This window comes from Squalius cephalus, assembly GCF_949319135.1.
Source record: "Squalius cephalus genome assembly, chromosome: 21".
In the NCBI taxonomy this organism is placed as follows: Eukaryota; Metazoa; Chordata; class Actinopteri; order Cypriniformes; family Leuciscidae; genus Squalius; species Squalius cephalus.
In genome coordinates this window covers 19,221,193-19,246,418 of record NC_137142.1, presented here as the reverse complement: position 1 = coordinate 19,246,418, position 25,226 = coordinate 19,221,193, and the positions used below count along the sequence as shown (strand labels likewise).

Sequence of the window (25,226 nt, the reverse complement as noted above, 5' to 3'; positions counted from 1 at the left end):
TCATAGTCACTTGTCACTAGTCAAATACATTATCAATTGCTTGTGTCATGTCAAAATATATTATAGCTACCGGTTTCCTGTTGATAGTCTTACCAACCTAAATATAATTTGTTCCTTGCATAAGTGCAAATGCTTGAATTAGTTGTCATAAACTGTCAAGCATATTTTCTATACATTTCTATCAGACTTTTTTTTTGTAAATGTGTCTTGAATTGATGAATTGCGTAGGTGAGTTTTGAATTTTACTAACAAAGGGAAAAGTAAAAGGCTAGATACCATTGATCAACCAGCTCTCTAAAATAGTTCAGAGGTGCATCTCATGAAGCTTTATTTGGTGAGCACAACAGTGTTACACATTCTGACAATGGAAAAACAACAAGGAAACAAATAGGGTCAACAGTCAGGAAGAATGACCTTATAATTGCTGAGGCGGGTCGAAAGGTACAGTCGAATATTGGGAGAACAACAGCGTCCTCAATTATTCAAACATTTGTAGGCAGGACATGTCAGACTATGTTCACTATACTGTAACAGAGTATACTGTAATGCTGTATAGTCCACATGCATTTTGCAATACAGTAAATATTCTTTATAGAGACCTAATGTAACACACAAACACATACACGTGTGTATATACTACATTATTGTATACTATATCCCACATAGAGTAATGTGTAAATTTGTACTGCTGAAATGCCATACAGATAAAGTGCAGTCTTGTTTATTTTTTTAATCACTGTCATTAAAATTTTAGCCATGTTTACATTTGGATATAATGACAGAGTAGCTACACTGTTATATTGACAACATGACTAAGCATTTTGACTATCATGTGTGTGAACAATGACACAAGGACTTGTCATTCTGAGATGGCACTGATATGTTCATTGACATAAATAGTTTTGAGAGATGAACTAATGATTTTGAGCAAGGTACAGGCTTTGGCAGTGTGGTTAGTTTGGTTTGTAGGCTACGAATTGCTTTCAGGAATGCACTCTGCAAATCTTAAGGATGATAAATTTAGGCTACCAAAATTGACTGAAAAATAATCATACATCTCTTCAATATTTATTGCGTGAATATTGAAATATCGGTTTCACACACAAAATAGGGACTGTCCACAGTTGTGGTACCTAATAAAGTTTTTTCAAAATGTAGTGTGTTTGTTTATCAAGGAGACAGCAGAGGCAGAGGAGCTTGATGAAATATAAGACAGGTAAACACCACTTATTTTTATATGCATTTTTATTGTAAGTTCCAGTCAAGATGCAAATGTAAGCAAAAAGTGTGCAAATGTCTAATTGTCCAATTAAACATTTGCACACTTTTGCTTACATTTAAGCAAAAAGTGTTAGCAAGTGCTAGCGTTAGCAAGACAAAATAGTCTTTTTTATTAAAAGCCATTTTATTCCAAAAAATGTTTTAAATGTGGTGAAATGTGGTGAAAAAGAATCAGAATTCTTCTGTGAATTCATTGTAAGGGAGGAATAAAGGACATCAGTGAAAATGCTACATATTCAAATAAGCCTAAAAGGTTGACTAAAAAAAAATGTTCCTGCTGACTCCTTCATCCTGTTCTGTCACTGCTCATCTAATCCAATTGAGCTCTTAGCTGTAGTCTAAGAATAGTTGTTCAATTTGCAAAAAGTTTCGAAGACCCACAGACATCCGTTGCTTCTTAATGATTAGACATGAGTAGTTGATCAGTAGCTAAATGCATTTTGTATGGTTGTACAATACTGCAGTATGCTGGAGCAAAGGCTGGGTCACATGTGGTGCTTGGTAACAGAAGGTAAAGGAAACATGTAGTGATCCACTGGATTAAAGTGTGTGCACTGGGACTAAAGGCATCAGAGGGAGATCAGGACCTAATACACTGAATGCTAGAAGGTAAAAATCTATTCATATTCCTAAAATGAAAGATTACACTTAGTAGCTTTAATTAGTGTGATTTAAAATTCATGAAGTTGTATGTTAGGATTAAACAACATATTTCTGTTTGTAACTGATTAATGCTGCTTCCATGATTTGGTTGTGCTGAGCTGTGATGTATATCTCAGACGTTTTATTTAGCCAGGGAAGGCCTCGAACCTCTCATTCAGTGAATATACACAATGCAAAAAGAAGGATAAAGAAAATTCACTCTTACTTTCCTATAACCGGTAAGCTTATTTATTTAACCACTGCTCCTGTCAGTATGTGGCACAAAGACTGTGTTGTTTATTGGTATATCCTCAAATTTGATTATTGTAGGAATGCAGTGAGAATTTAGTGTCGTGTCCATAAGAATTTACATGTTGAACTTCCAATACTGAGTCTGAGAGAGCTCAAACGTATTTTTGAATAGCCTGTATTCTCTCTCTCTCTCTCTTACTCTCTCTCTCTCTCTCTCTCTCTCTCTCTCTCTCTATAATTTCTGCTAAGGGGTAATAATGGAAAAATGGCTTTAATTATTATTTTTTTGCTCTTATATGACTCTTATATGCTGATGTAATATATATTATAAACTTGACATGTGATTTTTATAACATGTCGTTTGATCATATCTTCTCAGTTGTTTAAAATATTAAGGCAGTTATCAAAGTTTGATGAAATGTTGTTAAATTTTGCCTATAAAAGATTTTTACATGATTTGTTACATTTAATTCACCCAGCAGATTTTGACTCATAAAATTGCTATGTTTATTTAAGTGTTTTTAGCATATGCTTAAACTGAGATTAAATGAAGCATGCTATTTCTGAAAGGCTACAGAAAGAAACTCAACTGTAATGTTCAGACACACACATCTGCAGGTCCTGCTTAACCTTCTTTGGAGTTCAAGCTCATTACAGGGGTATGTTTTGTTTGTGTGTGTGTCTAACCTAAATATTTGTAGTTCTGTCTGATCTGACTTGTTGAGGCAGTGAACAACATCAGGTATCCATAAATTGGATACATTTTAGTGAGGTTTTTATTTTATTTATTTTTAACAAAAGTGTTGAGTCAGCCTGTTAACAGAGGTTATATGTAATTAACTAGATTGTGTAATCTGCCTGTATTGGCACCTAGACCTGATCTAGTTCAATATAATAAACTTCAAGAGAGCTGAACATAAGGTTATACAATCATTCATTTTTGCCTCTTATTTAAATGCATTTTCTATATTTAAATGTATTATATAAATGATCCTGCCGCAGTAATTACAGGAATATCATTATTTATTAGAGCTTCCATTAATTTGACAGTGTAGCATTTTACCTGGACCTTTACCTGGAGTAAAAGTGGTTGCAAAAAAAAAAAAATCATTAGAGTCATAGTGATGTTGGTGACATTTCTTGGCACATTTACTTTAGCAGTCACCTGGCTAGGCTATTGTCCAGGTCCTGGCATCTTCTTATGGACATCTTCTTATGTCCCACTTCTCGTGCCAGATTACTGTAATCCTTAACTTTTCTTTCTTTTCAGTGCATTGGCTTGTGGTAACCTTGCTTTAAAAATGTAATCACAGTTTTCTATTAACAGCATTGAAAATGTCACTTCCACAGTGTGACGTGATTAAGAGCGAAAAATGATATGCAATGTGAAAATGTGTAGGAGAGGATTAGATTTTGTTCATTTGGTAATTGAATTGACGCTTGTATTGATAGCACTTCTCATGTTACTGCCGAATTGCTTGTTGAATTCCTTATTTGTAAGTGATTTTGGATAAAAGAATTTGCTAAATAAATAAATAAATGATTGTATCATGGCTTGAAAGAAGAGGCTTGAAAAAAGTATGGAGACATCAGCTGAGAGACATGATTGTAATTATTGTTTTAAATAATGAATTATGCTAAATAACACCAGGACTGTGCTTAGAAAGTCAGTACTGTCATTTTTTTTTTCATGATACATCACAGCAAAATAAAACACCTAAAGACCAGCTAAATGTATGAAAAAGTCACTATTGGTGACTTAAGTAAAAGTACTATTGGTTATCTTCCTCATATACCAAAAAGGCGTTAATTTCATTGGTGCTCTAGCAAGCTATTTCGATTTTTATACTTTTGAACACCAAATCAAAAAGAGTTTTATGTACTAACTGGGACATTCTTTTGAGAAGTGCATATTATTGATTAGTTTTAGGGATGTACATGGCATGCACTTGATAGGAAATGTCTCCCCCTGCCTTCTGTCTTGTGTAGTTACAGTGAGACACACTGGAATAAATGAAAAGACCTGAGGAAACTCTGTATTGTTGAGTATTGTAGCAGGTGAAAATAATGAAATATAGAAGTAGATGTGAATTAGAATTACAGGATATAAACAGGTATTTCATATAGGGGAAAAACGGGCTAAAATCGTTTGGCATAACTTGTGTAAAAGATTTAAAATCTGTATGTTTGTAGCTTGCTGTTCTCCAAAAAGGATCTGAAAAGGTGTCCTCTGAAGTCCAACCTACAGTGATTATGCAAAACAATTGGCACATTCTCGCCTAAACTTGTTCTTAGTTGGAATGAAGTCAGCAAAAGATAAAAATAGATCATTGTAGACAGATTTAGATTTACACATCACACATTATAAATATGTATATTACACAATATTGTTATGAAACATTGATGATGAGAGCAGAGTCCCTGCTGATCACTTTATTTAGGCTCCATCCTCTTCTTTCAACAGATTTATCCCCTCCTCCGTCAGCCATTTAGCTCAGTGTCTCTCCTTCTCAGGTATCCGTCTCGCGACTCTGCAGGATGAGCAGCACATTTGTGACCCTCGCAGAGGTTCTGGAAGCCAGAGGAGGACCGCTGGAAGAGGACGAGGTTTGGTCCCTCCTGCTGGGCTCGGCTGAATCACTTGTAGACCTGTCTTACAAAGGTAAAATGTTGACCTTGCAGTTAGTGGGGGTTTTCTCCTGCTGGTGAAGAGTGCAGTCCATGCAAAATTAAATGAATGTGGGTCTGTTTTTCTAGGTCACAATATCTGCAACATTATAACTCCTGCATCACTGCTCTTGTCTGCGACTGGGACACTGGCGTTCAAGAACTGTGCGATGACAGATGAGGTTTGTGCCTTCACAGCCCCAGAGATGCTGCAAGGCCGTGCCATTTCCACCAAACTAGCCATGGAGAAGGTCAGTTTCATTCAGCAACATCAGGAGGTTATTATGCACTTAACCTGCTAAATCTGATTTCTACGGACACACTGGCAATATAAACTGCATTGGCTTGTACATATACAGTATATAACACTTACTAGCTAATATACATTTCAAATCAAATCAGCTTCTCATCACAAAATGACAGATTATTTACAGATATATATATTAATATACACACCCTCTTAAATGAGCTAATGCACTCTTTCCTGTCAGGTAGTGGGAAGGCGCCCTAAAGCCACCATAGGACACAAAACGCAGTGAAAATGTATCTGCTAAACTTACTCTTGTATATGGTGTTTGGCCTAATTCAATCACTCACAAGTGGAATGCAGCACTTCATTTATTAGCCAATAGCTAACGACAGACATTATTTATTTAGTCACAACTCTCAGGGGTTTTCTTTTAGATCTCACTCGTGTGAGGGACACCCATCCTAAAATGCAAAAGGCATCTATCTCTTATAAACCCCCGATTTATACACTCGGAAAATAATTAATATTATGAATCTAAAATTAGTTTCTCTTAAATTACATTATTATATTTTTTCCTCACTATAGTAATGTACTAAATGTATTATTTATCTTTTATTTTATCTTATTTATTTACAGTTCTGTTCAAAAGTCATGTTAGTGTTAGTATGTTAGTATTTTCACCCCCAAAAATGGTTTTAAGCCAGTTATTTATAGTGTGTCAGTATGAAATATCAGTTTACATTTCAAACATTCCTTTTGCCATTAATTGTAATAATCCAGTGAGATTTTTGTATGCACAAGGAGTCTAACAACAGCCGGTATGGTCCACACGGAGATCTGATCTCACCATCATCGAGTCCTGAAAACCAGAAACCAGAAACCTGGAAATGTAATGTTTGGAAATGGAAACTGATATTTCCTACTGACACACTACAGCAAAATATATAAATAACTGGCTTAAAAGTTTAACTGTGTGAAAATACTAACGCGCCTTTTGCACAGAACTGAATATTAATCAGCATTTTTATTTATTTTAATCTTTTTATTTATTTATCTTTACATTTTACAGTTTTTCTTTAGACTTTTCCACAGACCCCCTTGCGATGCCCCTGGGGGTCTCCGGATCCCAGTTTGGAAATCCTGACCTAGTGTAAAATTAAGTCGAAATGTAGAGGGTTGGATTTATTTTACAAAAGTGCTCTTCTTTGTTGTACTTAAGTTGAATGCTCACAGAAGAGATACTGATGTTTTGGTTATCATTTCTTCCAGATAATCGTGTATTCTCTTGGTATGACTCTGTATTGGTCAGTTGATTATCATCTCCCTCAAAACCAGGTCAGTTTCACAGAAATCCGGGTAAGAAATAAGAAAGTAAAGACTGTATAAGATGATAAGTAACCATATATGAGAACAAGAATGAACAAATACCACTGAAGAATAAGCTAGCTACATTAAACTTTCATCACCTTTACTTTCCATCTGAAAATATTGTGGAAATGTGTTTTCTGCTTGTTTAGCCCATTCAGCTAAGTGACTCTCTCAACTGCCTTCTCCTGAGCATGTGTGAGGACATGGCCCATCGGCGAGCCAACCTGAACTCCATCTTGGAATCGTGTGAATCGCACCACAAAGCGTCTCTCCTGCCTCCTCCTAACAAAGTCATCAAACAGCTGGTAGAGGATGTCTTCCGAGACTCTGTGAGTTTAAAAAAAAAGCATTTATACCTGAAAAACTGATCAATTTATAAAAGTGGTAGCCAAGGAGTTCATGAGATCTTCATTTCCAGGTGGATCGAGCTGCTTTAACTGAAAATGTTGTGCAGTTGACTGGGAAAAGTCAGATGATCAGAGAAAGACTTCATGGTAGGAACCTTGAATCTCAAAGTCCTCTGTTATCCTCTTGTAGTTGTGTAAATACTGTAAGAAGTGTAGTCAAATAAGTAATAGTAATTTTAATAATAATAACATATTTTGTAATATTTAGGGGCCAAGCACCAAAGGTGCATAGGAAACTATTGTATCCGTTAGTCTTCTTCTTCTTCTTCTTCTTCAGCTCTTGAAGTCTATAGCAGCCCATATAACGTATGGTAAAAAGTTGTGAAATTTGGCACACATATAGAAGTCAGTCCCTCTAGCACCACCAACTATCCAAAGTTTTACTTACATTTATGCCAATAACTTTTGAACCATAAGAGCTAGAAACACATTTATTTTTGTTAATGAAAAATTCCGCCATTTAGAATTTTCCACAAAAGTGTCATTGGCACCATGCCCTGAAGGTACTCAAAAAGTTTCGGGGCAGTGCCACCTTAAGGTCAAGAATTATTATGAAATTTAAAAAAATGCTAATAGCTTTTGATTAATTTTGCGTATTGTAATGAAACTGTTCTTAATAGATTCTTTGGGTCATGCGAAAAAATAGGTTTAAAAAAAAATCAAAATGGCGGACAGGAAGTTTAGCTGGTATCTATGTTGCTCTGGTATCTATGTTGCTTCACAAAAATGTAATCAGGTTATCCTTAGACCTTGCTGACAAAAAAATAAATAAAAACATTGAATTCAAGTTAATTCGTCAAAACTTTCTCCTGAACATGTCAGAACAACATGCCAAAATGGACATGAGGCTATATCTCTGCAACAGATTTAGCATATTCTGACTGAACTCTGTTTTTGTTAATACAATCGTGACCTGATGCAGTTTCGACACAGTGCCACGTAGTGGCCACTAAATATGATTATTATTTTTTTTTTATTCTGAACAGTTTGAAAATCTCAAAAATTGTCACCAAACACTGACCACACCATACCAATTTGGTGTCAGTGCCACCTATTTGGTCAAAAGTAATAACAAGCAATTATGTCACATTACAATTTTTAGTATTTATGGGCTCAAAACCATTTTGCTTAAAACCATATCCAAATGTCTTTACTTATTTTGCAGTTGGTCTTTTTTTAGTTGATGTTTAGCTCCTCATTCTGCCTCTGTGGTGCTCAGCCCCTTAATTGTTGCTTGCAGCTATATTTTAAAATGTTATTTTTTATATTTGAATTATTTTACATTTTAAAGTATTTATAATGCATGTACATTTGACTTAATGTTTTGATACATAATAATGAGTTTATGTAGCAGGTATTTATAGACAGTGGTGGACGAAGTACACAAATCAAGTACACAAGTAAAAGTACAGATACCCTATTAAAATATTACTCCTGTAAAAGTATACTCATTTTCAGTTTTACAAAAGTACTTGATTTTTAATGTACTTAAGTATTAAAAGTAAAAAGTACTGATTGATGAACCATATATTTATTCTAGCTAGGACTAATCAGACTAGTCAGTAGTCTGCACTAATGAAAAAGATTAGTGCATATATTAAATATGTATTGCAAATAAGCAAACCTTATATTTTATTAACAGCACTTATTATACACTATCAAAACATTAAACTAAAATATCGATTTAAGTTACTGATAATTCAAGTGTGCAAACAAGTTAAATAATATACCATATATTTGGGGGAAATCAAATTTGTGTAAATGGTATACAAATAAATATTAAACACAAAGTATGCAAATCAAATGGGAAAAAAGCTCAATGGGTGTTCAACCACAAAACAATTTTTTAAAAAGGAAGGAAAAGTTGGCACACCACAGCTCCAAAAATAGAAAAATATTTATTTCATGTTCTCACCACAGGTGCTGTTTCGAGCCCAATGGCTCTTCATCAGTCTGAGCCATAAAAATACAATGTACAGACATCACATCGGGCAAGATGTGTTAACATTTTAAGAGGAATGCTATGCAAACATACAAGTTTTATATCATTTTAAACTGCTACAACAGTGGGGAAGATGAATGGGCATTCATTTGCGTTATATTTAATCAATTCAGCAGGTTCATTGGAAAGAATCTCGTTCACAAATCGGACATTGCTTGTCTCAGAGGGGGTGGCGATTTCTTCAGGTCGAAATAACAAGGAACACAGTATGTTTTTATGGAATGTAGCAGAGTAAAAAGTACAATATTGTGCTTCAGAATGTAATGAAGTAAAAGTAAAACTTTCCCAAAATAAAAATACTAAATAATAAAAGTACAGTAACAAAGTAGAAATACCTTTACACCACTGTTTATAGAAGAGTTTTATCCTGTCATGTTACAATCTTTGCACGTCAGATCCTTTGCATAACAGGTCTAAGTGGGTGTTGATGCCACACATTTGTCTTAAAAACTGTCCTTAACAAACCATTTCAGTGGTTAATCCAGACATAGTCCTTGGATTATAATGTTTATCCTTATATTAAATTAAATCAGGAAAACCCTGCAGGTTTGACTAACATGTGCGTAAGAAAGCACCATTGCACCAATAAAATAGCGTCCACAATTGGATTAACAGTTTAACCTAAACCTGAACATGGGATTACAAAAGGTTGTAATCAGGCTCAAAGCATTGATGCTTCAATGCAAACCTAATAAGCATAGTGCTAATATGTTTGGCGGCTTTCCAGAGCTCTTATTTGTGCAACAATGTGCAGTATAAAATGCTGTGTGTATACAATGAGTGCACAGTATACATTGTGACGGTAGTGATCAGGTCTCTGTTGAGCAGGTAAGCGTGGACCATATCCTGGTTATACAGAGGGGAATGGAGCTACAGGAGAGACTCGCAGACTGTCTCTGGACTCTGAGCTAAAGCAAGGTGAGCTCATACACTACTTTTCAAAAGCCTGTGTAAGATTTTTTTAAATGTTTTTGAAAGAAACCTTATACTCACCAGTGCTGCATTTATTTGATCAAAAGTACAGCAATATTGTTAAATATTATTACAATTTAAAATAACTGTTTTCTACTTTTATATATTTTAAAATGTAATTATTCCTGTGATGGCAAAGCTGAATTTTCAGCATCATTACTCCAGTCTTCAGTGTCACATGATCCTTCAGAATTCATTCTAATATGCTGATTTAGTGCTAAAGAAATATTTCTTATTATTATACTTTCTTTGATTAAAAGAAAGTTTAAAAGACCAGTATTTATTTGAAAAGAAATTGGTAACATTATGAATATCTTTACTGTCACTTTTTTAATGCATTCTTGCTTAGTAAATATATTGATTTCTTAAATAAAAAAAAAATCGCACTGACCCCCAATTTTTTAACATCAATTTGTCAGATATTTAGATGTTTGTTGTTGCTGTTTAAAATTGCATGTCAGTTTGTTAAATTGTGTATCTTGTATTTTTATTTTTTATTTTTTTTGCTGAGCATTTAGACATACAGTAATTATTTTCAGTATTTAGCCTAGCTGATTTATTTATTTAATTTATTTATTTTTTCAGAAATTTCCCATCAACAGAAAACCTGGTCTCTCAGAAGTAGACCTAGTCAGACCACATCCAATCAGGGCTCAAACAGGTTGGTAGTCTTGTTTTGCACTTTAAAATGAGCTATTAGTGCTGGTTAATTTCAATCTTCTTTGATACTTTGGTATCCCAGATCTCCACTGGGGCTTCACCACAGACGAAGCACAAGTTGTTGGCTGTCCCGGAGTACATGCCTCAACAAGAGTGAAGCCCGACCTTCTAGTCCCTGTATTACTGTTAGTGAGTCTGCGGTCAGCCTCTCCCAAAGGAAAGCTAAGGTAATGTGCTTAATATCTGAGCTGTCCTATAATATGAATGCTGCATCTTATGCTAATTTAATAGTTGTTAATTGTCTGTTTCCATATTTTAATTGTAGAGTCTTGGACCTGAGTTTACCAGAATGATTGATGAACCTCAAATAGTTTTAGAGCTGCCAGGATCTTTAGTGGTAAACTCTGTTTCCGTATTTTTGGTTACATGTATAATGAACTTCATTTTTAAGTGTTCAACACTTTTGTTCAGCTTTACTGCATTCTAAGGTTGCAGAGTTTGTGTCTCTGTATATTTATTGCCTTCTCCCTTTCTCTTTCGATCGATACAGTCAAAGAAAGGCAAGTCAGGCTTGTCTCAAAGGGAAGTTAACGTGATCATGCCAAATGAACAGTGTGTGGCAGTGAAATGTGACATCAAGTCCCGCGGGAGAGATGTATTCGACATGGTTGTGGCACATGCTAATCTTGTGGAACACTTTTACTTTGGCCTTGCTTTCACTGATGGTAATGCAGTCTTGTGTGTGTCGTTAATGACTGAAAGAGAATCACGTCTTTATATTATCCACACCTTGATCTGTCTTGCAAAAGTGAATAATTACATTTTTCTCATTTAGATGGTGAATATTTCTTTTTGGACCCTGAGACAAAAATCTCAAAGGTTGCCCCAGATTACTGGAAGAAAGTGGCTTCTGCAACATTTACCCTTTTTCTCCGTGTCAAATTTTTCCCTGATGACATCTCCTACATATTGTATGTCTTTTTTTTTACTGTTAACATATACAGTGCATATTTAGATGGTCTGTTTAAAGACCCCTTGATAACAGGCTTTTATCAATGTCTGTTAGGTTTGGGGTCACCCATGTGGTAGTGTACTCCAAAAATAAACTTTTTAGTACATATACACTACCTTTTAAATGTTTGGGGTCAGTAAGATTTTTTTTGTTGAAAGAAATTAATAATTTTAATTAAGCAAGGATGCATTTGATCAATCGTGACAGTAAAAACATTCGAAAATGGTACAAATGCAGCCTTGCACAAATGGTACAAGAGCAGAAGAGACTTCTTTCAAAATATTAAAACATTTTTACTGACCTCTAGTTTTTGAACACATTTAAAGAAGTCTTTTAGGAAAGAAAACTGCACTTGTCAAGTGATTTCATGGGGCCTTTAATAACCATTATTCCTAATAGTTTGCAATGAAATCTTCTCCTTTTATTCTAATGCTCACTGTTTGTTTTTGTCTTTTCATTTTAAAAGGCATAGACTTACACGACACCAATACTATCTCCAGCTGAGGAGAGACGTTCTGGAGGACAGAGTGTACTGTAATGAGGAGACTGCATTGTTTCTTGCTGCTCTCGCACTGCAGGCTGAGTTTGGAGATTATATGCCTGAAGTGAGTCTGATATTAATGAGCATTTTAATTTTCAACTGACCTAACTAGACAGTATTTTGAGAAATCAAACCGACTCTTTCAGGTTTACGGGAAGAACTATTTCCAGACGGAACAGTACATCTCTAAGAGAGTCACAGAGAAAGTGGCCTTGCCCTGTTTAAGAGAGGAGTTGCCAAGGTTGCATGCCAATAATGCCCAGATGCTTCCAGAGGAGGCTGAGATGGAGTTCTTAAAGGTTCTTTCTTTCGGCCTTCAGTCTAAAATGACTCTTCTAAAGCTTATAAAACTTAACAATAAAACAAATGAACTCTCAGATCAATATAATTGTACTTTTCTTCAAATTATTTGGATGTTGGATCGTAGTTTTCAACACCTCATGTGTCTTTCATGCCTTTATAGATTGCACAGCAGCTACCAGAGTACGGGGTGCTGTTTCACAGAGTAGCCCGTGAAAGGAAACCTATTATTGGAGAGCTGGTTTTGGGAATTTGTGCCAAAGGTATTCTGGTATATGAAGTCAAGAACAATTCTCGGATGTTAAGCCGCAGATTTCATTGGACAGAGACGGACAGTCTGTCAACAAGTGTGAGTTTACGGCTGTTATTTGTGTGGCTTATATTGCTTGTTTAGCTCTTTTTTTTGTTACTTCATTTAGTCCAGTAACATGCTATTTCAAGTTAAAACACCTACATGATGTTTTTTGTGAAGGTTTTAATCACGTTCTGTTATTCCTGCCACAGAGACGAAAATTTACCATTGAGTGCAGCCCGAGTGGGAAGAAGCACTCTTTTGTGACGGAGAGCTCAAAGATCGCACAGTACCTCCTGAACCTCTGCTCAGCCCAGCACAAGTTTCACAGTGAGATGACCTCTCGTCAGCTGACCTACTGTTTAGCCTCAGGTGTGTAAAATCATTTATGTATGCAGTCTCATTTGAAGTTGAAAACTTAGAGTCCAACAGTCTGGACTCATTTTCACACAATTAGAATTTTAATACACTTTTATCATTACAAATGATATGTTTATCTTTTCCAAAGAGCATGCTATGCTTCAATGGAATCAGATGTTAGTTTTTTTGTTTAAAGTTGTTTTAACATTTTGCATAAATAAAAAATCTTTAAATTATTATAATAATTTGACATTTTAAACCTGTTTCTTTTCCTTTTTATTAGTTTATTGTTTTTGTCAGCTGGAAAAGATTTGTTAGTTTTCTTAGGATCATAAATAACCTGAATTTATTGGACTTAACAGGTAGTTAATTATTTCTCTTATCTCTCATTCTAGATGACAACGTAGCAAAATATACATCAATATGTCGCGCTCGACACGATCAGATAAAGAGGCTGTCTTGCTCGGAGATCGTGCTCAATAATATTGGTTTGAATGTGTTACGAAATGACTCCATTAGCAAGTCTTGCGATGACCTGTCAGCAAAAATCGGAGTTCGGATTCAACAACAGAATGAAGTAAATTACGTTCCTGAACCAAGAGCTCCAAGTGAACTGAAAGACCAGAGCCAAAACAGCAGGTGTGTCAATGGATCTGCTCTGCACATCATTCAAATCCTAATGCAAAACCAAGTATGTATTAAAGGCCTATTGTGTTGATCTTTCCTCCTTGCAGCCCACCAGACACTTTCAGTCCTCCAATCTATCGCATCATGTCCAATGTCTCTTTGCAAAAGCAGGACTCAGAGGTTCATTCCACCACCTCATCTATAAGAGGTAAACAGTGAAACTCTAAAGTTCTAATGGGAACTGATTATAAACATTTCAACTTAATAACACCCTAAACATTAAAAACAACAGTTATTCTCAACCTAACATGATAGGAGTGGGTATTTCAACTATATATATATTTTTTTCTCAGTGGACACACCAACAAGAACAACCCCGGAGAGAGAAATGATCTGTGTTACGTTAAAGAAGGATCCCAAACTTGGCTTCGGTGAGTAAAAATGAGCAAGTATCTTTTATATAACATGAAGCACTTGCTGTAAACCTGCTCCAAAACACTGATGTATCACTGTTTGTTGCAAAGGTTTTGTAATAGTCGGGGAGGACAACACAGGGAAGTTAGATCTTGGAATTTTCATTGCATCCATCGTTCCGGACGGGCCAGCTGATAAGGACGGCAGAATCAGACCAGGTAAAATTCTGACCCTTTTCTCTCATTTATGCCCAAAGAAACACAAGAAAGAAGCTGAAAGTCTTTTTCTTTTCTGTTTAGGTGGTCGGCTGATCTCTCTGAATAAGATCAGTCTAGAGGGGGTGGCGTTTAATATAGCTGCTGCCATACTGCAGAACAGCCCGGATGAAGTGGAGCTCATAGTGTCCCAACCCAAACGTACGTCTTCATAACATGAGATTCCATATTGTTCACATGATCTGTCTTATACTATTTCACTAAAGGTGAAGTGCGGAATTTTTCAATATGAAAAAATACATTCTCTTATTCCAGCTTAACTCTTTTCCCGCCATTGACGGAATTTTCTGGGTCTCCGTGTTGTCACTGTTATGCGGTAGGGGGCGCTAAAAGAGTACTGAATCTCCCGATTAAAACAAATGCGAAGTAGATGCAAAAACAAGCGATATCATATGTAATTATATGCATGTGTAAAATAACGTGACCACCAACATTAAACAGCATATAACCTAAAACTGCCTAATGTTACTGAAAAAAATGTCGACCCAGGACAAGGTATAGGACTGTGCAAGCATTAGGGGTGTTGATGGACCCGATTTACTCCATCTATGTTTTGATCATCTTTCTAAATCCCATCCAGACGTATTCTTTGAAAAAAACACAATTTTCTCAGCTTTTTGCTCAAAATGTTGCTTTTTTTTTATTAAACTTACCCACATTCAAGTGTTGATTAAAAAAAGGAATGCATGAAGCTTTTTTTTTTTTTTTTTTTTTTTTTTTTTTTAATGTTCTTTCTTTTGATATATTGCATGTTCAGATATTCACACAAAGAAATATTCTGGGGGCCAGGAAAATTGTGAGAAAATGATCAAAAACGCTGACTGTGGCTGGCAACTTTTTTTTTTGAAATGCTGGCGGGGAAAGAGTTAATATGCTGAGACAACTATTAGCAAGCCATTACTGTATATCTTTATTTTTCAACTACATTTGATGAAATTAATTTCTCACTTTACCTTTAAAAGGAAGAAAACTGACAAAGCTAACCACTGTTTGGTTAAATGTTTTCATTTTTTTGTTTATGTTCAGAGGATCTTCGGGACAGTAAAACTTCACTGGCTGCAAGTAATTTAGGGATGATGCTGGAAAAAGGATTTGGCTCCCAAAGCACCCTGAGTGCTGAGTACAGGCCTGTGATGGAGGAGCTGGAGGAGACACTCTCCAACATTATGGCTCCTAAAATGGGCAAAAGGCTGCACATACCTGTGGTGCGGATTCTGGATATTCAGGTGTGATTTACAGTGATGCAGCTTGTCCAGTTTATTAAAAAAACATCTGACATGAAACAATACTGATTTTAACAAAAAATGACTTTTTATTTGTTCATCCTATGCAGGATGGGATGTCTAATAATTCTTCTAGCTTCAGCTTGAAGCCAGGTGAAGAAATCTACATGGAGCTCAGAAAGATCAACAGCAGCTTGGGAATCAGTGTTGCTGTGAGTTTTTACTCTGTGTGTCATTCATTTCAATTCTTGAATCTTAAAACATGGATGATGATACTATTATTAAATGATTTTTAGGGGGGAATCAACACTAATGTACATCATGGAGGAATTTACATCAAAAGCGTGATGCCAGGAGGAGCGGCAGATCAAGATGGAAGAATACAGATAGGTTAAGATCCATCATTACCGATGATGAAACATGATAAATATTCTGAATTCAAAATATTTTATTAGTCACACTTTTCTTAAAATAATGTTTTAAATATCTAATTTTTGTAAGATGAAGGTCGGTATGATTATAGAAGTCTCTTGTGCTCACCAAGGCTGCATTTATTTGATGAAAAATACAGTAAAACAGTAATATTGCAAACATATTTGAATATATGTACTGTATGTATGAAATTTATTCCTGTGATGGCAAAGCTGAATTTTCAGCAGCCATTAGTCCAGTCTTCAGTGTCACATGATCCTTAAGAAATCATGCTAATATGCTGATTTGGTGCTTAAAAAAATGTTTCTTATTATTATCAATGTTGAAAACAGTTGTGCTGCTTCATATTTTTTATTTTCAGGATTCTTTTATGAATAGATATCTAAAAAGAACAGCATGCATTTAAACAGAAATCTTTTTAAAAAACAATTTATAAATATAAAATTTTAAATGAATGAATTTACTGTCACTTTTTAACGGTAGTGGTATGAGTTCCAGTATTTTAGTGTGTTCTTTGCATATTTGTCATCTCCTTGATGATGTACAAAAATGACTCAGATGTTCCTAACATGCTAATGAGCATGAACATGCAGCTCCTTACTGTTTGTGACGCATGATTGGTGTTGACAGCTCAGTGATGTGTTGTGTGTGTGTGTGACAGGTGACAGGCTGCTGGAGGTGGACGGCTGTAACCTGCGTTCCGTCACACACAGGCAGGCAGTGGAGTGCCTAAAGAGAACGGGAGAGGTACTGACATGTTTGCTTTACTTTTGAGCGGTACAATCACAACCGTTTATGCAGTTAACTGTTGCATATGATTGAGCCTACAGTATAAGTCTAGTCCTCATGATTCGGAAGTTATGTAAGACCATTTCTGCTGAGAGTATATTTATGGTATTTATTAATATTGTTTGTTCTTTTTTGTCATTTTAATAGTTTTTGTTTTTTTTCTGTAAATTTCTGTTTAGCTTTAATTTATATGAATTTCAGTTTTAGTAATTTTAGAACTTATTTGTTTTTTAATTTAAGTTTTTCGTCTAATATTTATTTGATTTTTTCAGCTTTATTTAACATGCCATGTGAGTCAGTTCAGTCTATTGTAGCAGAGCGCTTGCATTTTTTCAAACAGTTAAAGAGCAGTCGCTTTCGTTTAATCTTAGCCGTTATATTGAGAAGTAACAGCCGTAGATGTGAACTCTAGCACAAGGACGAGACAGAGGTCACAATCTGTCTGAAGGGCCTTTGGCCCTTTCTTCAGCATGTCAGTTGCTTTAGGACAACAGCACCAGCAACCCTTGTGTCTTAAGGGTTCTCAGACTGCGCAAAAGAGAGATCTAAAGTGACACATGGTTGTGAAAGCATATGTGTTGGTCGTTATTTTTGTCTGGGCTAATAAGATTTTCTGGGGTATGACGCTGAGCTGTGCGTCGTCATACTGACACACTATAACACTTAAGCTGACCAGTCTTCAGCCGCATACACTGATTAGGTAACAGGCCGTGTGCTAAGCAAACTGATGACATGGGTATGTTCACCGTAGGCGTGCAGCTGATGGGGCAACCATTGTCTTTAACAGTAAAATAACAAGACATGTTGCTTTAATGAGAGTGTTATTTTCAGGTGGTGAGCCTGGTTCTTGAACGAGAGCCTCCGGTGGTGTTGGACACTTTCAGTGCTTCATCCAGGTTCGAGAGACAGAGATCTCCTTCACATCTCAGTATGCAGAGCGCACCCACCCCCCTGAGGAGAGATGTGACCATGGAAACACCCTTGTCTGTCAGGGCCAAGGACTTCAGATTTGTGTCAGATGGTGAGATGGGGATCAGAGAGGGGGAGAGAACACTGCAAAACATTTCAACTGAATCTGACAGCGACCCTGTGCTTGCTGCCAGACCCAAAGACCCAGCCAAATTTAGATCTTGTCCAGGGGAACATTGGTTACTTTTTTGCACTGACATATGTTTTACATCAAGCCTGAATGTTAGAGTCACCTTTACATGCACTATTTAGTTTCTTTTCAAGTAACAACACCCAAAAATAAAAAAAATATTTAAAAAATGTCATATTTAATTAGGAGTTTACTGAGGGAAAAGTTGTAGTTAATAGTTAGTTAAATAGTGAGAATTGGACTCTAATCTAAAGTGTGACCGAATTTCTTTCTTCTGTGGGACACAAAAGGGGAATTTTGAAGAGTATCTTGGACACTATTTATAACAAATTTTTATAAAAGTGAATGAGTTCTGGGGTCTGTCAAACTTTAAAAAGAATGCAAAAGCACCAGTAGTCAGTTTGATGTTTTGAATCTTCTGATGTCATATGATCAGTGTTGTTATTGTTAAGTAAAACTATTAGAAATCAGTTTCGTTTATTGAAATTAAGATTATTATTAAAATAATCTTAATCTTAAAAATTAGGTATTATTAATAAAATATAAATATTAGATGAAAAAAAATCATTTAAACGAAAATTAGACATTTTAAAAATTATTGCTTTGGTAACTAACAAATCATTTTAAGTTGAAGTACTAAAATGACTAATACTAAAACTGAAATAATAAATTAAAGGTTAATAATAGAATTATTTAAAAACAAAACTGCATAGTACCACTACAACAAGAACACATCACAAATTTACTAAAGCTTAAACTAAAGTTGAATTGAAAACTGACAATATAAAAAATAAAAGCAAATTCAAATTATTATCATTGTGTGACAGTCCTCATTTATTTTCATTATATTAAAGAGTGGCAAGGATATACTGTAATTCTCACAGAGGAAAGTAAGTCATATGTGTTTGGAACATCATGATTGAGTAAAATAATTACAGAAATGTTCATTTTGGATGAACTCTCCCTTTAACTGTTGACTGGTTTTTGTGTGTGTGAGTCTGAACCCGATATTAACGACAAATTGAGAGATTTCCGCTCTTTCTTTGTGGCAGATAACATCCGGGAGGTGACGCTTCAGAAGAGTCTCAGTGGCCTGGGGTTCAGCTTCCTCGTATCTGAGCTTGGTCCTGATGAGGGCAGCATGGTGCATATTAAGAGCCTTTCTTCTGGTCAGCCTGTAGGGGACTGTGGGCATCTGAAGAAGGGAGACATAATCCTGGCTGTCAATGGAGAACCCGTTAGAGGCTTGTCCTATGAGGTAAAGGATGCATTATTTATATCCAGCATTCCAAGACTGGACACATCAAAGCAAAATACATTTCGGATTCTTGACAACATAATGTGTATGTGTGGCCAAGAAACACAATTAGTTTCTAAAACTTGTCAGATGTTACAGTTAAGCCTTTAATCCACCAAAAGTTTTTATTTGTGCTTTATTCAGTTTAATACAATATACTGGATTAAATAAAACAACTGTAATACATTAACAACTGTTATACATTAATGCATCAAGAGGTTAATCAATCCTTTTTTTTTTTATATAATTTAATGAATACTTTAATTTTTAATAAGGATGGAATTAAATTGCGGATTACGGAATTTAAAAAAGAATTAAATTACTTAAAAGTGACAGTACAAACATTTATAATGTTATACAAGATTTATATTTCAATCAAATGCAGTTCTTTTGAACTTTCTAATCATCAAAATATCCTTTAAAAAAATTAAAAAATATTAAGCATCAACATTGATAATAATAAGAAATGTTTATTGAACAGCAGATCAGTATATTTGAATGATTTCTAAAGGATCATGTGACACTGAAGACTGGAGTAATGATGCTAAAAATTCAGCTTTGCCATCACAGGAATAAATTACATTTTAGAAAATGGTTATTTTAAATTGTAATAGTATTTAACACTATTACTGTTTTTACTGTATTTTTAATCAAAAATGCAGCCTTGATGAGCATAAGAAACTTCTTTCAAAAACATTCTTCCCAACCCCAAACTTTTTAACGGTAGCGTATGTCTTTCTATCACCGCAGGAAGTTTTGCATCTCCTCCAAAAATCTCCATCTGAGATCAGGCTGTCAATCTGCAGACCCTCACAGGAGGAACACGGAGATATTGACACCTATCTGGTAACATCCTATTTCTGCATTGTTGGGAACAACTCAAAATTTGACGTGTTATTTTTCAAACTCACATCCCTTTTTGACAGGGTCCTGACACATTTCCAACCCGTGCACTGAGATCCAGGTCTCTAGACATGCAGGCGAGGTCTTTTGCCCCAGACTTCAGTGAACTCCTCAAGAAGCGGGCAATAGAGATGGGTCTAAATAAAGAAGTTACCCCTGAGCAAACCCAGGAGATCCCCTTGACCCAACAGAGCCAAGACAGTGAGATGGTGGATACGACTATATCTGCCCCTCCACCCCTACCTTCACGTCCATCCTCAAGAGAAGCTGGAGAATTAAAACCTCATGCCATAGTGAGGGAGGAGCATGAGAACAAAACTCCACCCCCAACACCAAGCACTGTTAAAGTGACAACAGCCAACACAGCACCAACTCCAGCAGCCCCTGAAACAGCATTTACAGCCCATCAGCAAGAGTCGAAACATGATGTCGTCTCAAAAAGCAACCATGTCTCAGCTTGTACCAGGTAAAAGGCCTGTTAATTTCTATGTGATATGATGTATAAAATTATCAATATGATGCTAATATTAAATGTAAATGTGTTGAATCAAATTTTCTTGAGAGCTACTGTTCAAAAGTTTGGGGTTAGTACGTTTTTTTTTAAAAAGTCTCTTCTGCTCATCAAGTCTGCATTTATTTGATCAAAAATACAGTCAAAACTGTAATTTTGTTAAATGTTATTAAAATTTAAAGTATCCATTTTTTTATTTTAATATGAAATTTAATTATTCCTGTGAAGGCCAAGCTGATTATTTTCAGTTTCACATGATCATTCAGAAATCATTCTAATATGCTAATTTAGTGCTTAAGAAACATTTCTTAATGTTTCAGTGTTAAATGTCTCAATTATCTATAAAAACTGCTGCGCTGCTTAATATTTTTGTGGGAACAATGAGATATTTTTTTGATCAATCAAAAAAGAACAGCATTTATACAGTCATTATAAATGTCTTTACTGTCACTTTTTGTCAATTAAATGTATCCTTGTTGGATTGAAGTATACATTTCTTTAAAAAAAAATCATAATTCAACTATGCTGGGAATGTGGCCAGATGGGACTTGATAATATTTCCAGTGAAAAGCAATTTGTCTGTCAACACTGAACACAAAAATGCTACACATTGCAACATAGATCATATTTAATGTTTAATATGCAGCTATATGTAGTGGGCTTTGTGACCAATGAGATTTGGGTGGGGCTACCTAGTACAAATAAATAAAAATCAACTGTCACATGTGGTTTATAGTTACGACAAACTGGGGATGTTTCTTCATTGCTTAATTCAAACCAATGTTAATCAAAAAGCTAAAATATGATTTAAATATTTTGGCTCAAACAAACATTAACTTCCTGTTATCTGTTCACAGTCACACAACTGAAGGTGTGGAAGAGAGCATGAAAAGTTTCACAGCTAATGGGCTGACTGTTATAGCTGATGAAGAATATTTGACCATCACCACCATGGCACCCTCTCCCCCAACCAGAAGCACCAGTGCTTTCTCCAGTGAACCACCCGCTCCACCAGCTCTCTCTCTAGAATTGCTTAGCACTCCTCCATCCTACCAGCAAGCAACTCAAGCAGCGTCCACAGCAGAACCTCCTGCCCAGCTCAGCGTCCCCTCAGTCAGCAACAACAACGGCTGGGACGATGATGAAGATGAAGATGATGACGAAGATCCCAGAAGGGTGAAGTCTGATTGCATTTGCCCATTCATAGTTTTCAGTCACATGGCTGGCGCTGAGACTTGGAGGGCAAAACATCCATAGAACTGCAGCACAGGCCTGTCAATTTTCCATGAATATTTAGATCACCTCTCAAAAGAGGAAAAATATAAGTATGTCAACAAAACGTAAACAAAGTTTTGGACACTTGTGACCCATTTGCAGCACTTGCTGCTGTATTTCAATCACTAAAAACAGCGGGACATTCTAAAGTGCTTAATGTGAAAAACACTTATTGATTATGCATACTATATACAGATGAACCCAGAATATATGGTAAGGTATATACTGTATATGTATTTATTGAATGTAAGATATATATTGAAATTGGTCTATTAATATCACTGTCTTAATGCATTAGCCTTGTTTTGCCCTCCAATTTGGCATTCCTATCCGGGTGTCATGTCACGTGAAAACTATGAATTGATGAAGTCCTTAGCTCGGCATTTCAGTGCTGGTTATAAAGCTCCAAAACTCTGAATTTCTACTTATATTTAATTTATTTAAATCCTCAGACATTTTTGGAATAGTTTTTTTTTTTTTTTTCATATTTACTTTTGTTTTTCTGTTTTCTATGCAAGCACCTTGAGAAGTGTGCTATATAAAATAAAGCACAACAGTATATAAAATAAAGTTTATTATTGTATCATCATCATCATAATTTAATGCTGGTCTAGCTAGTGGAGTAGCATAGCCATGTTGTTCACCTTCTCATATGTTCTGTCTTGTTTTAGGACGTGTTGAAGGAGTTTGAACTGACTGTCTCACTGACCAAATCGTGGTGTGGCAGCTTCGGTTTTACAATAACCAGGAGTAAACTGGACAATTGCTATTATGTCCAGGATGTCCTGGATAATCCGGCCAAAGCAGATGGCAGACTGAGGGCAGGAGACAGGCTTGTCATGGTACAGCTTTTCTCACAATTAGAAACACAATCACAGTTGTGACCATCTCTTTCTGAAGATTTGATTTGATTGTCAGTGGTGCACAATTGCACAGTTCCAGCTCCTGTGTTAAGACTGAATTGGCATTATCAACTTATATTTGTCAGGTGAACGGTCACAATGTGACCAACGTGGCGGATGACGTGGCAATTGGCATCCTCAGGTGCTCCTCCAAAAGACTGCACATGGTGCTGGGGAGAGCTGTGCAAAATTTACTGCCTCCACCACCTCCTGACACCCTCCAGGACATTGTCATTCCCAAGACTCCATCTGGACAACTGGGTGAGGAAATACTTGATAGTAGGGGAAACTAGGGTAACATCATATCATAAAATCAGTGATAGTGAAGTGATAGTTTTAGAAACAGTAACCTTCTAACTTTTTGTATTCAATTCAAAATTATGATACTTTTGCATTTGTCTGTGCAGGTATTAAGCTAACCGGGGGCATTGGCAGCAAGTGGCAGGGAATTTATGTTCAGGAGGTGGTGCCAAACTCCCCTGCTAGTGAAGAGGGCAGCATCCAGCCCAATGACAAGATTGTTTACATATGTGGGAAGTGCACCCTTGGAATGACAGTGGAGGATGCGGTGAAAGTGTGTGAAAGCGCCCCACGCAAAGTCAGATTCAAAGCCATGAGGTGAGATTGATTGAAAACATTAATTATATGAAGTGTACACTGTAAAAAGATTTTTTTTATTAAAGTTATACAAGATTCAACTCATTTTTTAAGTTAGTTTAATGTAATTTAAGTTGAAATGACTTAAACATCCAAGTTGATTGTTCTTAAAAATGTAAGGTTTGTGTACGTTTTTCATTTTTTTTAATTAAATGTTTTTTTCTTTGTTTCAGAGATGATCAACCAGTGATACCAATGGATGCATGGAATGGTACATTTGAGCTGATCTTCTTGAATTACAGCAATAATTGTTCGAATCATTATCTATACAGAATATGAGGATGTAATTAAGTTTAATGTTTATTTCTTCACTTTGAGAGTGTGTTTGTTGGTATTATTTAGTCATCTATGGAGTTACAGTAGACTACATAGACACTTTAACCTTCCCATGGGGCGTAGTAACTGCTCTGGCTGTCAGTGGGGTGTGTTTTCTTTCGCTCTGGGCGTGTGAAGGCTCCGGCTGGGCTGCAGAGGGCAGTCGTGATCGACGTGTTTCAGTCTAGTCTGAAGTGACAGATATGAGGTGGAGAGCTGCTCCAGTGGAGGTCCAGAGCAGCCCAGGCCTTCACTGCACGCTTCACTGGACACTGCCACATTTTGAGCGAAGTGTCAACTCTTATTAGAGTGCTTTACACTGTGTCAGCCCATTTGATTCGCTTAATTTTGATGTCATTTTGAACTTTCACTCTATTTACCCATATGGGCACCAGAATTAATACAAAAAGTATTTGATTAAAAGCTATTCATACTATGTGTTATATACAAAAAATGAACAAATAACTACATTTTCTCAAGAAAATGTTATTGGCGCTAAACTTGTTGCCACGATGCTAGGTTGTTGTTGTAAAATGTGATGTAGATTTTCTCACAAATGTAATATGAAGCAAACTCTGATTTCTGGAGTAGCATATTTAAAACAAAAAACATCTGTTTATCCCTTACCAAGTTATCCCTTTTCTCCTCTTCAGGTTTTTTTGAATGGAAGAAGGAGAAAAAAGTCTGCCCTCGCCTCGAAGAGCCTGTGTCACCTGACGTGGAGGCAGCTGCTACGGATGGTAAAGCCTTTGGTTTCCTGTGTCTCTGTTGTCTGGGAGTTGTGGCATTAGATCTGTGCTGACAGACATGGCATGTCTTGCTCAGAGGGCAGCGGGGGGAAGGATTAATTATTAGCGAGGGACATGGCCTCCTCTGGCCGATCAAAGTGCGCTTTCTTGTGTCTGACGAATAAAGGCCAGCTGATCTAGTGGGCATCCGGGTTGCTAGGAGACTGCTAGCCAGGAGGTCCGAAAGAGCTTAAAAAGGCTAGCACAGTTTACCTACCGTAGCACAGAGCAGGTCATCAACGCATCTCACCCTGAAATGGCAGCAGAGGAGGGGGACGTTTGTGAGTTTGGGAATTGGTTGAAATTGCTGTGCACTATGGGTTGATTTTGTCTTTATTTCTGATTAACTTTGGCATTTGTTTAATGAGTTTGATGTACCAATCAGTGTGAATGATCCTGCTCAGTTAGAGATGCATCTAAAATTTCTTTAAGTTTTAGTTCTAGAATTTTTCTGACACAAAATCCCTCTCTTGTTTCTGGTACAGTTAAACCTGTCGCTGACAGTGATGTGAAATTAAGGAAGAGGATGTCCGTCCCATCGGAGCAGGAGGTAATTTTCCCTCGGCCTTGTTTTAGGCTGATGTAACATGACTCTTGCTTTGTAATCTCTCTATGTCATTCACCTCTAAATATCTTTGTAATCATCATCATCAGCTAGTTATATAGTTCATCATTAATAATATTACAATATTCAAACAGCAATCATTTAAACC

General features: G+C 36.1%; 1 protein-coding gene across 1 annotated transcript in view; it reads left to right on the top strand.

The window, feature by feature from the left end:
- Positions 1–1,660: 1,660 nt before the first annotated feature.
- ptpn20 (protein tyrosine phosphatase non-receptor type 20) overlaps positions 1,661–25,226 on the top strand; it is a 36,552-nt gene continuing 12,986 nt past the window's right edge. Inside the window, exons 1-36 of the mRNA XM_079854678.1 lie at positions 1,661–1,890; positions 4,690–4,837; positions 4,933–5,093; positions 6,362–6,427; positions 6,610–6,789; positions 6,879–6,954; positions 9,698–9,787; positions 10,427–10,502; positions 10,584–10,728; positions 10,827–10,898; positions 11,052–11,226; positions 11,337–11,472; positions 11,980–12,118; positions 12,201–12,353; positions 12,518–12,703; positions 12,859–13,018; positions 13,402–13,645; positions 13,741–13,841; positions 13,987–14,064; positions 14,158–14,265; positions 14,347–14,463; positions 15,349–15,548; positions 15,656–15,757; positions 15,842–15,935; positions 16,639–16,724; positions 17,598–17,787; positions 18,918–19,123; positions 19,913–20,008; positions 20,089–20,531; positions 21,434–21,752; positions 22,523–22,693; positions 22,840–23,014; positions 23,161–23,371; positions 23,584–23,621; positions 24,379–24,465; positions 24,999–25,063. Of these exons, the coding sequence (XP_079710804.1) occupies positions 4,714–4,837; positions 4,933–5,093; positions 6,362–6,427; positions 6,610–6,789; positions 6,879–6,954; positions 9,698–9,787; positions 10,427–10,502; positions 10,584–10,728; positions 10,827–10,898; positions 11,052–11,226; positions 11,337–11,472; positions 11,980–12,118; positions 12,201–12,353; positions 12,518–12,703; positions 12,859–13,018; positions 13,402–13,645; positions 13,741–13,841; positions 13,987–14,064; positions 14,158–14,265; positions 14,347–14,463; positions 15,349–15,548; positions 15,656–15,757; positions 15,842–15,935; positions 16,639–16,724; positions 17,598–17,787; positions 18,918–19,123; positions 19,913–20,008; positions 20,089–20,531; positions 21,434–21,752; positions 22,523–22,693; positions 22,840–23,014; positions 23,161–23,371; positions 23,584–23,621; positions 24,379–24,465; positions 24,999–25,063 (5,070 nt within the window). The 5' untranslated portion in view covers positions 1,661–1,890; positions 4,690–4,713. The remainder of the gene's footprint in view (positions 1,891–4,689; positions 4,838–4,932; positions 5,094–6,361; positions 6,428–6,609; positions 6,790–6,878; positions 6,955–9,697; positions 9,788–10,426; positions 10,503–10,583; positions 10,729–10,826; positions 10,899–11,051; positions 11,227–11,336; positions 11,473–11,979; positions 12,119–12,200; positions 12,354–12,517; positions 12,704–12,858; positions 13,019–13,401; positions 13,646–13,740; positions 13,842–13,986; positions 14,065–14,157; positions 14,266–14,346; positions 14,464–15,348; positions 15,549–15,655; positions 15,758–15,841; positions 15,936–16,638; positions 16,725–17,597; positions 17,788–18,917; positions 19,124–19,912; positions 20,009–20,088; positions 20,532–21,433; positions 21,753–22,522; positions 22,694–22,839; positions 23,015–23,160; positions 23,372–23,583; positions 23,622–24,378; positions 24,466–24,998; positions 25,064–25,226) is intronic.